Here is a 12740-nt window from a genome sequence, read left to right on the forward strand (position 1 = left end):
CACAGCCCCTCTGAGACGGCCCCCATGGAGAGAGGGTCCTGTCCCAGGGATACTGGGGTGCATTGCTGGGAGCAGTAGAAATACCGGCTCCAGCCCTGGCCGGTGTGGCTCAGTGGATAGAGCATCAGCCTGGGGACTGAAGGGTCCCGGGTTCGATTCCGGTCAAGGGCACAGGCCCGGGTTGTGGGCTCGATCCCCAGTGGGGGGCATGCAGGAGGCAGCCGGTCCATGATTCTCTCTCATCATGGATGTTTCTCTCTCTCTTTCCCTCTCCCTTCCTCTCTGAAATTAAGAAAGAAATATATTTTAAAAAGAAAAAGAAAGAAATAGCAGCTCCACCAGAGAAGTAATAGGATTGGGGGCAGGAGACAGCTATGGCCTAAGAAAGCATATCAACTCAATTCAAATACACTATTTTGGAAATAAAACCACAGAAAGTAAAATTCGACCCAATTTTTTTAAAAAAATGTATTTTTGTTGATTTCAGAGAGGAAGAGAGAGGGAGAGAGAAACATCCATGATGAGAGAGAATCAATGATGAGAGAGAATCTCCTCCCTGCACACCCCGCCCCCACACTGGGATCAAGCCCACAACCCGGGCAGGTGCCCTGGGCTGGAATCGAACCCGGGACCCTTCGGTCTGCAGACCGACGCTCTACCCACTGAGCCACACCGACCAGGGCTCCGGCTGCTTCCTAAGGCCAGAGAGAGCGCTGGTTGCTCCGGGCCTGAGTGCAGGGAGGAGAGGGGGAGGGGGGGCGCTGGCTCCCTCGGGGCCCTCCAGCCGCCCTGGGTTTAGCGAGGCCGGTGACTGTGTCTGCAGCAGCCCACACCCAGCTGACCCCGCCCTGGAGGGTTAGCCCAGTGGTCGGCAAACTCATTAGTCAGCAGAGCCAAATATCAACAGCACGACGATCGAAATTTCCTTTGAGAGCCAAGGTTTTTAAACTTAAACTATATAGGTAGGTACATTGTGATTCACTTAATGAGGGTGCTCCTAAGGCTTAGGAAGAGCCACACTCAAGGGGCCAGAGAGCCGCATGTGGCTCGCGAGCCGCAGTTTGCCGACCATGGGGTAAGACTCAGAGGGGACGGTCCATTGGGCCCTGCTCACCAGCGCCTCCTGGTGGACGGTGTCAGGAACTCCCCAGGCAGGGGTCTGTGTGTGTGAGTGTGCTTGTGTGCATGTGTGTGCATGTGCGTGCGAGCATGTGTGCGTGTGTGACTGCGTGCATGTGTGTCCGTGCTTGCATGCATGTGCGTATGTGATTGAGTGTGTGTGCATGCGAGTGTATGTGTGTGTGTGAGTGTGCACACATGTGTGCATGCGTGTGCACATGCGTGTGAGAGTGAGTGTGCATGTGAGTGTGTGCATGCACGCATGTGTGTGAGGGAGTGTGTGCGTGCATGTGTGTGCATTGTGCGCATGTGTGTGAGTGTGTGTGCGCATGTGTGTGAGTGTGTGTGCGTGTGTGTCCAGGGGACTCACATGCCTTCTTTTCAGCCCCAGCCCCCCTCTCTGGCTCTCCATCTCCCCCCGAAAGAGCGAGAACTCCACCTGCTCCCTTGTTTGGGGCAACTGCCCCCCAATCTCTCCCGGGGCTCCCCTCCCCCGGCTGCTGCAGAGCGGGGCGCACACAGCCCTCCTGGCCGCTGCTCTCCGCCCCCTTCCAGTAAACAGGCATGTGGAGGCTTCTCTGATGGGAAACAGATGAGGGTAACGAAACCATGAAAACGTGTGAATCATCCAAAAAGAAAACATTTCCTGGTCTCGCCAGCCGCAGGCTAATTCCCAACACCTCCTGACACGGCCATTAGAGCGCCTGGCGGGTGCTGCCCGCGGCCACCCCGCCCTCCTGCTGGGACCGCCCTGCCCCCCCGGCCAGTGACACTCCTGTTGGGGGGGCCTGGCATGCGTGCAGGTTCCCGTGACACGCCCACATGCACACGCTCCGTCCACGCCCTCTTCACAGGCAGCTACCACAGATGCGGAGACTGAGGCTCTGGGAAATCCAGGGTCTAGACCAGGGGTCGGCAGACGGCGGCTCCCGAGCCACATGCGGCTCTTTGGCCCCTTGAGTGTGGCTCTTCCACAAAATACCGACGTCCGCGCTTGGGCGCGCACAGACAGAGCGATTGAAACTTCGTGGCCCATGCGCGGACGTCGGTATTTTGTGGAAGAGCCACACTCAAGGGGCCAAAGAGCCGCATGTGGCTCGGGAGCCGCCGTTTGCCGACCCCTGGTCTAGACTCGTCCTTTCTAATGAGGTAGCCACCAGCCACATGTGGCTGTTTAGGTGTCATTCCAGCCCGGCTGGCGTGGTTCAGTGGTTGAGCATCTACCTATGAACCAGGAGGTCAGGGTTCGATTCCCAGTCAGGGCACAGGCCCAGGTTGCGGGCTCCATCCCCAGTGGGGGGCGTGCAGGAGGCAGCCGATCCATGATTCCCTCTCATCACTGATGTTTCTCTCTCTCTCTCTCTCTCTCTCTCTCTTTCCCTTTCTCTCTGAAATCAGTAAAAACATATCTCTCTATATAAAAGGCTAATACGTAAAATGTCCCCTCCTGGACATTTGACCAGAAGTTTGATCACTCGCTATGATGTGCGCTGACCACCAGGGGGCGGTGCGGATTGAAGGCAGGCCCCGGCCGGCAGCCAGAAGGCCCTGATGGGCCCTGCTCGCCAGCCAGGCCTAGGGACCCTACCAGTGCATGAATTTTGTGCACCAGGCCTCTAATTTTAAATAAATAAATAGAGCCCTAGCCAGTTTGGCTCAGTGGATAGAGTGTCGGCCTGCGGACTTCAGGATCCTGGGTTCGATTCTGGCCAAGGGCACAGGCCCGGATTGCGGTCTCGATTCCCAGTAGGGGGCGTGCAGGAGGCAGCTGATCCATGATTCTCTCTCATCATGGATGTTTCTCTCTCTCTCTCTCTCCCTCTCCCTTCCTCTCTGAAATGAATAAATAAATAAGAGAATGATAACTTTATAAAAAATATGAATAACTAACTAAATAAATATTCCAACTACAGTTAGAAAGTCCGTTTCTCGGACACAGGAGCCGGGTTTCCCGTGTCCGTGGCTGCAGGTGGCAAGAGGCCACGCGGCGGCCACCGTGCAGGCAGAGCACGGCCGTCACCCCGAAGGTGTGGGGGTGCCAGAGTCGGCCACGCACGCCTCCCTGGTGGGCGAAGGAGGGCAGGATTCCAACCCAGAGCCGCCCGGCCGGCCCCAGGCTGCGCGGCCGACGCCGTCCTCCCCCCTGACGACCCCGACCCCGCATCTCCCCTCGCAGCCGAAGCCGGCTGGGCTGAGGGAGGAACCGGGACTCCAGGGCGTAGCCTTGCGTCCCCGGGACCTGCCCCGAGCCCCTCAGGCTGGTCCTCGGGGGTCCGGAGGGCAGGCCCTGGCCCGTCCGCATACTCCCTGGCCCCGCTGGGTCTGAGCCTCGCTCGGCACCTGTGTCTGTCCCCCGCCCTCCCCCCATGACGGCCCTTGATGCGTATTCTTCTCTGGACCCCAGAGTGGCCAGCACCGTGCCCGCCCCGGGGAGATGGCCGGGGGGCGAAGCCAGGGCCGCAGCAGCCTGGCCGCTCGGGGCGGGGGGGGGGGGAAGGTCAGGGTTTGAGTCCCTCAGCTGCCCAGCCACCCCCACCCCATGCCCGCGCTCACGGCCCTCCTGGAGGGTTCGGGACGAACACGGCCCGTCTGCTGTCCCTGCTCCCTCAGCATCAGCGCTGCGAGGAGGGAGGGAGGGTGGAGGCCGGGAAACGGATGGGCGCTCAGCTTCCCGGGACAGCGGCCGGGGCGCGGCCTGGGAACGCAGCGGCGGACAGATGACAGGCCTCGGGGCTGTGCGGGTCTGATAGGGGCTCCCGTCCGGGGGTGGGGGTGGGGAGGGGGGTGGCAGAATCACGCTGACAGCTCTGTCTCCCTGCCCCGCCCCCCGGGGGTCTGACCCTCTCAGTCCCCACCCACCGGCCGGCTGGCTGGTCTCCCCGGAAACAAGCAAACAGCCCACAGGAGGCCATGGCAGGTGTGAGGCTGGCGGTACCAGCCTGGGCTCCAGCCCTTTTTAAAAATATATTTTGATTGATGTCAGAGAGGAAGGGAGAGAGAGAGAGAGAGAGAGACAGTGATGATGAGAGAGCATCATGGACCGGCTGCCTCCTGCACACCCCCCTGGGGATGGAGCCCGCAACCCGGGCCTGTGCCCTGACCGGGAATCGAACCCTGACCTCCTGGTTCCTAGGTCGATGCTCCCAGCTTTTGGTGACACGAACTCTGCGGGCAGGCCGAGCGCCGGCCCCCAGGGCGTCCCCCGTCCTAGTCCTTGGGGCCTGTGCGTGGGCCGGCCCAGGCGGAAGGGACTCTGCAGGTGTGAGGTGTTAGGGCTGGGGGGGCGGTGGGGACACGGTCCTGGTGGGATCGCGGAGGTCCTCATCGCGGGACACGGGGGTCAGGGTCACAGGAGGAGGTGAGGAGGCGGCAGAGCAGCCTGGAGCGATAGCGGGTGCAGGCGGAGGAGGGGCCACCTGCCAAGGGGCACAGGGGCCATAGAAGCCGAAAAGGGACGGACCCCGCCCCCCAGGCCCCCTCGCCCGCCCCCCCAGGCCCAGCCCTGCCGGCCGCGGCTGCTGGCCCCTGTGGCTGGTTTGGACGTCTGACCCCCAGGCCCCTGAAGGCCCCGTGTGTGGTCATCTGGGCGGCAGCCCCCGGAGCTGGCACGGACTCCCCGGGGGGATCTGGGCTTGGCCGCGAGCCGGGGTCCCCGCTTTGAACTCGGGGGCTTCGGAGAAGCAGCGCCTCCCCGTCTGCAGATGCCAGGGCAGCAGCACCCCCAGATCCCGCAGGCCCGGCCCCGGGCGGCCCCGGCAGGCAGGGGGGAGGGGCCGGCCGCTCAGGGCTCCCTGAGGCCACGACCTTGCATGTGGTCTGCGTCCGGGGCCGGAGGAGGCATGCGCTCTGATGCTCTCGCCAGGGTGCCCCCTCCCTCCTCCCCTCTTCCCCCCCATCCCCCCGCCCCCCATGAGCACCAGGAGGCGGCTGTGATGTGGTCCAGGCTGCGAGGCCACAGGACAGGTGGCTGCTCCCTGAAACGCCGCCCGACCGGAAGGCGAAGGGCCCGCGGCCAGGTCAGCAGCCCCGCCTGGAGCGGGCCAGAGGCAGGCTAGGCCCTGGCCGGTGTGGTGCAGTGGTTAGAGCGTCGCCTCCTCCCGGCCCCCCGGCCCCCGATGGGGTTCCTGCAGGAGGCAACCCATCGATGTGTCTCTCCCTCCCATCGATGTTTCTCTCTGTCCCTCCCTCTCCCTTCCACTCTCCCTAAAAATCAATGGGAGCCCTGGCTGGTGTGGCTCAGTGGGTTGCACGTCGGCCTGCGGACTGAGGGGTCCCGAGTTTGATTCCCGGTCAAGGGCACAGGCCCAGGTTGTGGGCTGGATCCCCAGTGCGGGGGTGTGCAGGAGGCAGCCGATCCATGATTCTCTCTCATCATGGATGTTTTCCTCTCCCTCTTCCTTCCTCTCTGAAATCAATAAACATCTATTTTTTTTAAAAAAATCAATGGGGAACTATCGTCAGGGGAGGATTAACAACAACAACAACAAAATTAGAAGCAGGCTGGGGCCTCCGTTCCAGAAAAGCACTCAGGGCCGCGGTGCAGGCAGGATTCGGGCTGACAATCAAACGCAGCTGCAACATTTCAAGCTCTTGTCTCCCCCCACCCCCCCGGTTTGGGGGGGAGGGGTGCGGCTGGGGCCAGTGGCACAGGCTCAGGGCATCCTCCCCTCCCCGGCCAGGAGGAGGGAGGGGGAGAGAGGGGGAGAGGGCGGGTGTGATGCGGCCAGCGGGACTCTGGAGGCACCTGGAGCCGGCCACCGGCCACCGTGCTGGGCACAGAAGCTTCTAGAAGGTGTGGCTGCAGACGCTGAGGCTGAAGCCAGTTGGGCACAGATGGGCTAGCTTTCACGAATAGGGGTTGTGGCAGGCGCCTCACAGAGGGGGGTTGGGTGTGTGTCGTGCTGTAAGAATCCCAGCCGCGTGGAGGTTGGGGCATGAGCTCAGGGGGCCATCAGAGCCCAGGTTTCCTATCTCGATGGTGTGCCATGTCCAGGGCCCGCTCCTCACCTGCCCGAGGGAGGGGGGGCCTGGATCACCCCCACACATCCACATTCCGGCCCGGGAGCAGGGCCCCCGAGGGGGCCCCCATCGCTCTGCCCGCCCTGTGCCCACAGCAGCTGCAGGGCGCCGGGCACCTGTCTCTCCCGCGAAGCCCTGTGTCCGCCTGACACCCTGGGGATTTCAGTCCTGAAACAGCCGTGCCGGCCCGGCCCCAGGTCTGAGCATGTGTGGCCGCTCAGAGGCGGCCTCCCCTCCCTGGGCTTCCTGCCGTGCAAAGGGCCTGGGGCCGCCACGCAGGAGGGTCAGGCAGCCGGCAGGGCCCGGAGCCCCTGAGCACACGCAGCCCCTCTGATGCCCCCCCGCCCCCGTGTCTGCCCCAGGAAAGCCCATGTACCTGCACATCGGGGAGGAGGTGGACGGCGTGGACATGCGGGCCGAGGTCGGGCTGCTGAGCCGCAACCTGGTGATCGCGGGGGAGATGGAGGCCGGGTGCTACCCCTACACCAGCCACATCTGCAGCTTCTTCGACTTCGACACCTTCGGGGGCCACATCAAGGTAGGGGCCTGCCCCGCGCGGCCAGAGCCCCACCCACCCCACCTGAGACTTCCCAGGGCGCCAGGCTGTGGGCGGGATGGGCAGAGGGGGTGCAGGGGCAGGAGAGGGGCCGAGGCAGGAGAACCTTCTGGAGGGTGGAGAAGTCTTATGTGTTAACCCATCGAAACTTGGAAACAGGAGAGACGGGGCACAAACTGGGGACAGATCCCTATGCCCCTCCCACCAGTCCCGCGAGTCCCACCAGCCACACCAGTCACACCAGCCACACCAGCCACACCAGCCTCACCAGTCACACCAGCCACACCAGTCCCACCAGCCACACCAGCCACACCAGTCCCATCAGCCACACCAGTCCCACCAGCCACACCAGCCACACCAGCCTCACCAGTCACACCAGCCACACCAGTCCCACCAGCCACACCAGCCACACCAGCCACACCAGTCCCACCAGCCACACCAGCCCCACCAGCCACACCAGTCCCACCAATCCCACCAGCCACACCAGCCACACCAGTCCCACCAATCCCACCAGCCACTCCAGCCACACCAGCCCCACCAGCCACACCAGTCACACCAGTCACACCAGCCCCACCAGCCACACCAGTCACACCAGCCCCACCAGCCACACCAGTCCCACCAGCCACACCAGTCCCACCAGCCACACCAATCCCACCAATCCCACCAGCCACACCAGCCACACCAGTCCCACCAATCCCACCAGCCACTCCAGCCACACCAGCCACACCAGCCCCACCAGCCACACCAGTCACACCAGCCCCACCAGCCACACCAATCCCACCAATCCCACCAGCCACACCAGTCCCACCAATCCCACCAGCCACTCCAGCCACACCAGCCACACCAGTCACACCAGCCACACCAGCCACGCCAATCCCACCAATCCCACCAGCCACACCAGCCACACCAGTCCCACCAGCCACACCAGTCCCACCAGCCACACCAATCCCACCAGCCCCACCAGCCACACCAGGGTGCCAGGGAGCAACTCCCGCCTCCTCTGACTCCCGCCTCCCCCCGCCTCCGTCCCTCCCCCAGTTCTCCCTGGGCTTCAAGGCCGCGCACCTGGAGGGCGTGGAGCTGCGGCACATGGGGCAGCAGCTGGTGGGCCAGTACCCCATCCACTTCCACCTGGCGGGCGACCTGGACGAGCGCGGCGGCTACGACCCGCCCACCTACGTGCGGGACCTGTCCATCCACCACACCTTCTCGCGCTGCGTCACCGTCCACGGCTCCAACGGCTTGCTGGTGAGCTCCCCCTCCCCCCTCTCCCCCGGGGAGAACGGACCTCGCGGGCCCTCCCTCCCGCCACGCAGCCTCCAGCTCTCGGGTCACCAAGTCCAGTGCCTCGGGGAGGAACCACCCTCCCTCCCCTTGGGCGCCAGGACCTCCAAGGACAGCAGCTGCCAGCCAAAGAGAAGGAGAAAATGGCTGGCTGCTTGCCGCAGGGCACCAAGACGCAGGGGTGGTGGGCACAGGGTACGGGGCGGGGGGGCGGGGAGGGCTGTGGCGTCGGCCCGGCCACCGAGCCCTTTGCTGCCCGCAGACCAAGTGTCTGTCAGAGCAAAGTCTGCTGGGAGACGTGTGGTCATTAGCTCGTCGGCCTGAGTGTCAGAGGCCTATCTTGATTTGCACAGATAGTTCTTTTTTAAAAAAAAAAAAAATATATATATATATATATATATATATATATTAATTTCAGACAGGAAGGGAGAGGGAGATGGATAGAAACAGTAGTGATGAGAGAGCATCATGGACCGGCTGCCTCCTGCACGCCCCACACTGGGGATCCAGCCCGCAACCCAGGCCTGTGCCCTGACCGGGAATCGAACCCTGACCTCCTGGTTCCTAGGTTGATGCTCAGCCACTGGGCCACGCCAACCGGGCCCAACTTATCCTATAGAATAAAAGGCTGATATGCAGATCGATTGAACGGCGGAACGACCGGTCGCTGTGACACGCACTGACCACCAGGGGGCAGGTGCTCAATGCAGGAGCAGCCACCTGGTGGTCAGTGCGCTCCCACAGGGGGAGTGCCGCTCAGCCATAAGCCGGGCTCACGGCTGGTGAGCGCAGAGGTGGTGGCGGGAGCCGCTCCAACTGCCGGCTTAAATGGGGAGCGGGCCTAAGCCATCAGTCGGACATCCCCTGAGGGCTCCTGGACTTCAAGAGGGTGGAGGCTGGGCTGAGGGACCGCCGCCCACCCAGTGTATGAATTTTGTGCACCGGGCCTCTAGTATTTTCTGTAAACGTGTCCAACTGGACGATACAGAATGGCACCTCCAGCTTGTGTTTGCTTCGGCCCGCACGATGTTTAGAGAAACATCTGATCGTTTATTCTCTAAACTGATCATTGTACGCTGCCCCGCACCCCCTTCTCACGGACGGAACTCACGCCCCCTGTGAACTTTACGATCAGATGTCCCAGGTGCCCTTCGGGCCCCAGATGTGTTTCCTTTGGCCTGAACGGTGTTTAAAGCAACATTCAAATCTGCTCCCACGGGTTAAGCACCGAGAGATTTCACATCAGAGCCGGGGTTCCAGCTTCTCTGGGAACGTCAGCCGAGCCGGCGGCAGCAGACCCGCCTTGCTGCCTGGCCGAGAGTCCCGGCTGCCTCGCTGGGCCGGCCTGCGTTCCACCGGAGTCCCAAGCCCACCGCCTCCTCGTGTGTCTCAGGCGATGCCCGGCCGGTGCCACCCGTGCAATTGTGTTTGTGACACTTGCTTTTTTTTTTTTTTTAACTATATTTTGATTTCAGAGAGGAAGGGAGAGGGCGAGAGAGAGAAACATCCATGATGAGAGAGAATCACGGATAGGCTGCCTCCCGCACGCCCCCACACCGGGGATGTGCCCGCAACCCAGGTACATGCCCTTAACCGGAATCGAACCTGGGACCCTTCAGTCCTCAGGCCGACGCTCTATCCACTGAGCCACACCGGTCAGGGCCACACCTGCTTCTCATGCTTTATCCCTCTTCCCACCCCTCGGGGCCTCGGCCGGAACAGCTCCAGCTGGAAGGGACCTGTCCGGCCCTCCCCAGGCCCCTCAGGCCCAACCCCAGCGTCCGGTCCACCTCCGACCGCCCCCCGCCCCCGTGCTCCCCGCGGAGGCCGTGAGCGCCGGACCCCGGTGACGGGCCCCCTCGCCCCGCAGGTCAAGGACGTGGTGGGCTACGACTCGCTGGGCCACTGCTTCTTCACGGAGGACGGGCCGGAGGAGCGCAACACCTTCGACCACTGCCTGGGCCTCCTCGTCAAGGCGGGGACGCTCCTGCCCTCCGACCGGGACAGCAGGATGTGCAAGGCCATCACGGAGGACGCCTTCCCGGGCTACGTCCCCAAGCCCAGGCAGGACTGCAAGTACGCGCCCCCTGCGCCCCTGCCGGCGCCCACACCCGGCTGCCGCGCCCCTGGGCACTGCCCCGAGCCCCCTGCCGCTCCGAGAGGGCGCGTGGTCCCTTCCCAGGTGCCCCTGCCACCCATCGTGTCCCCGGAGAACCACGGTTCTCGCCTTCGGGCTTTCCTGACGTCACATAACTCTCTCCGGGGCGCGGCTGCCCCCTGGCTCCCAGGCGGGCTACGCCGATGGCATGTGGACCAGAGAGACCGCTCCCTGTGCAGCGGCCTCCTGAGCCCGGGCCACTCCCTGAGACATGGCCGCCGTCCTGCCTCCGGTTTCTTTCCCACCATCTCGGGCTCCACCCACACGCGGCCCGTCCACCCACAAAGAGCCGGGCCCGTGCCAAGTCCTGATCACGTTAAGGCTCCGTGCACCCCGCTCCCCCGAGAACAGTGGGTTTCAGATCAACGAACCCAGGGTTTCCCGACCTCTAAGGGGCTCCTGGGAGCCGCGTCCGCGAGGCGAGCCCGCAGGGCCCCACGCAGTGAGGGCTGGGGCCGCGTCTGACCTGCCCCTCCCCTCCCCGCAGCGGCGTGTCCACCTTCTGGATGGCCAATCCCAACAACAACCTGGTGAACTGCAGTGCCGCGGGGTCCGAGGTGAGCGGGGAGGTCTCTTCTTGGGAGGAAATTAGGGGTGCGGTGGGGGTCTGGGGGGGCCCAGCCAGGCCTGAGGGGTTCCCTGGTCTTCAGCGATGGCTGTGCCTGTGTCCCCTGGTGATCGTAGCCAATGAGAACACAGCACTTTATGCGAGACTAGAGGCCCAGTGCACAAATTCGTGCACAGGTGCGGTCCCTCAGCCTGGCTGGCAATTGGGGGGGTGGGGGTGGGAGGAGGATCATGGAGGTTGGCCGGCCGTGGAAGATTAGCTACGGGTGCACACTGACCACCAAGGGGCAGCTCCTGTGTTGAGCATCTGCCCCCTGGTGGTCAGTGCACGTCCTGGCTACCGGCCGGTCGTCTGGTTGTCATGGCGGCTTAGGCTTTTATATAGATAGATAGCTCATGTCAGCCTGAAATCGCTGTCTCTTAGACCAGTGCCTGGCACGCCAGCGTTCTCAAAGCTAAATAATTCCGTTCTCGCATTGGCCCTGTGAGGTGGGGACTGGGTGGGCAAGGAGACAGGCAGGGGGAGCTGATGTGTCCAGGGCACCACGGGGTACCAACAGGGCCTCGCTCCGATCCACCCCTCCGGGCCACTCACCCCGAGGAACCCTGAGCGGGGCAGTGCGGGCCCTGAGCCTTGGGCCCGGCCTCCGTATCTGTAGAAGGAGAGAGAGAAGCTGAGGACACCGCAACCCCCCCTCCCCCGTTACCTGCCAGGGGCGATGGCGCTGACACCCAGCTGCGTGGAGTCTGGCCGATAGAGTCGGACCCGGTGAAGGGTTTTAACAGACGGGGGGGGGGGGGGGGGCCCATAAAGTGTATTTGCCTCAAGCTTTTCACTGTTTCCTGAGGTGTGTTTCGGGGGTGGGTGGTGGGCCCGTTTGGAGGAGGGGGGGTTTGGGGCCATTCGGTCGCCCGGCCAGAAGCCGCCTGGAGCTGAGTCCCGTGCCTTCCCGTCCCTCCCCCACAGGAGACGGGGTTCTGGTTCATTTTCCACCATGTGCCGACGGGCCCCTCGGTGGGCATGTACTCCCCGGGCTACTCGGAGCACATCCCCCTGGGAAAGTTCCTGAACAACCGGGCACATTCCAACTACCGGGTGAGTCACCTCGGACCACCACCCCCCATCCCTGTCAGGGCAGCCTGACACGGGCATGGGGCCATCCACCCATCCATCCATCCATCCACCCACCCACCCACCCATCCATCCATCTACCCATCCATCCATCCACCCATCCATCCATCCACCCACCTATCCATCCATCCATCCACCCATCCATCCACCCATCCACCCATCCATCCATCCATCCATCCACCCACCCATCCACCCACCCATCCACCCATCCACCCACCCACCCATCCATCCATCTACTCATCCATCCATCCACCCATCCATCCATCCACCCACCTATCCATCCATCCATCCACCCATCCATCCACCCATCCACCCATCCATCCACCCATCCACCCATCCATCCACCCATCCATCCACCCATCCATCCATCCACCCATCCACCCATCCATCCACCCACCCATCCACCCATCCACCCATCCATCATCCATCCATTCACCCATCCACCCATCCACCCATCCACCCATCCATCCATCCACCCACCCATCCATCCACCCATCCACCCATCCACCCATCCATCCATCCACCCACCCACCCATCCACCCACCCATCCACCCATCCACCCATCCACCCATCCATCATCCATCCATTCACCCATCCACCCACCCTCCACATGGGAAGACCTGGGTGTCAGGCTGGCCCTCGGGCCCGGTCCCTGATGGTACAGGTCAGGAAACCGTGGTCCCCAGAGGAGAGTGGACACGTCAGGGTCAAAAACAAAACAAGAGCCAACGAGGGACTAGACCAGTGGTTCTCAACCTTCGGGCCCTTTAAACACAGTTCCTCATGTTGTGACCCAACCATAAAATTATCTTCGTTGCTACTTCATAACTGTAATGTTGCTACTGTGATGAATCGTCATGTAAATATCCGATCTGCAGGATGGGCTTAGGCGACCCCTGTGAAAG

At 62.9% G+C, this 12740-nt stretch overlaps 1 protein-coding gene across 1 annotated transcript in view; it reads left to right on the plus strand.

Annotated features, from left to right (window-relative positions):
- Positions 1-12740, plus strand: part of CEMIP (cell migration inducing hyaluronidase 1) — a 118491-nt gene that overhangs the window by 79429 nt on the left and 26322 nt on the right. The window contains exons 13-17 of the mRNA XM_059677963.1: positions 6501-6676; positions 7733-7942; positions 9849-10054; positions 10624-10693; positions 11671-11799. Of these exons, the coding sequence (XP_059533946.1) occupies positions 6501-6676; positions 7733-7942; positions 9849-10054; positions 10624-10693; positions 11671-11799 (791 nt within the window). The remainder of the gene's footprint in view (positions 1-6500; positions 6677-7732; positions 7943-9848; positions 10055-10623; positions 10694-11670; positions 11800-12740) is intronic.

This window comes from Myotis daubentonii, chromosome 21, assembly GCF_963259705.1.
Source record: "Myotis daubentonii chromosome 21, mMyoDau2.1, whole genome shotgun sequence".
Taxonomy (NCBI): domain Eukaryota; kingdom Metazoa; phylum Chordata; class Mammalia; order Chiroptera; family Vespertilionidae; genus Myotis; species Myotis daubentonii.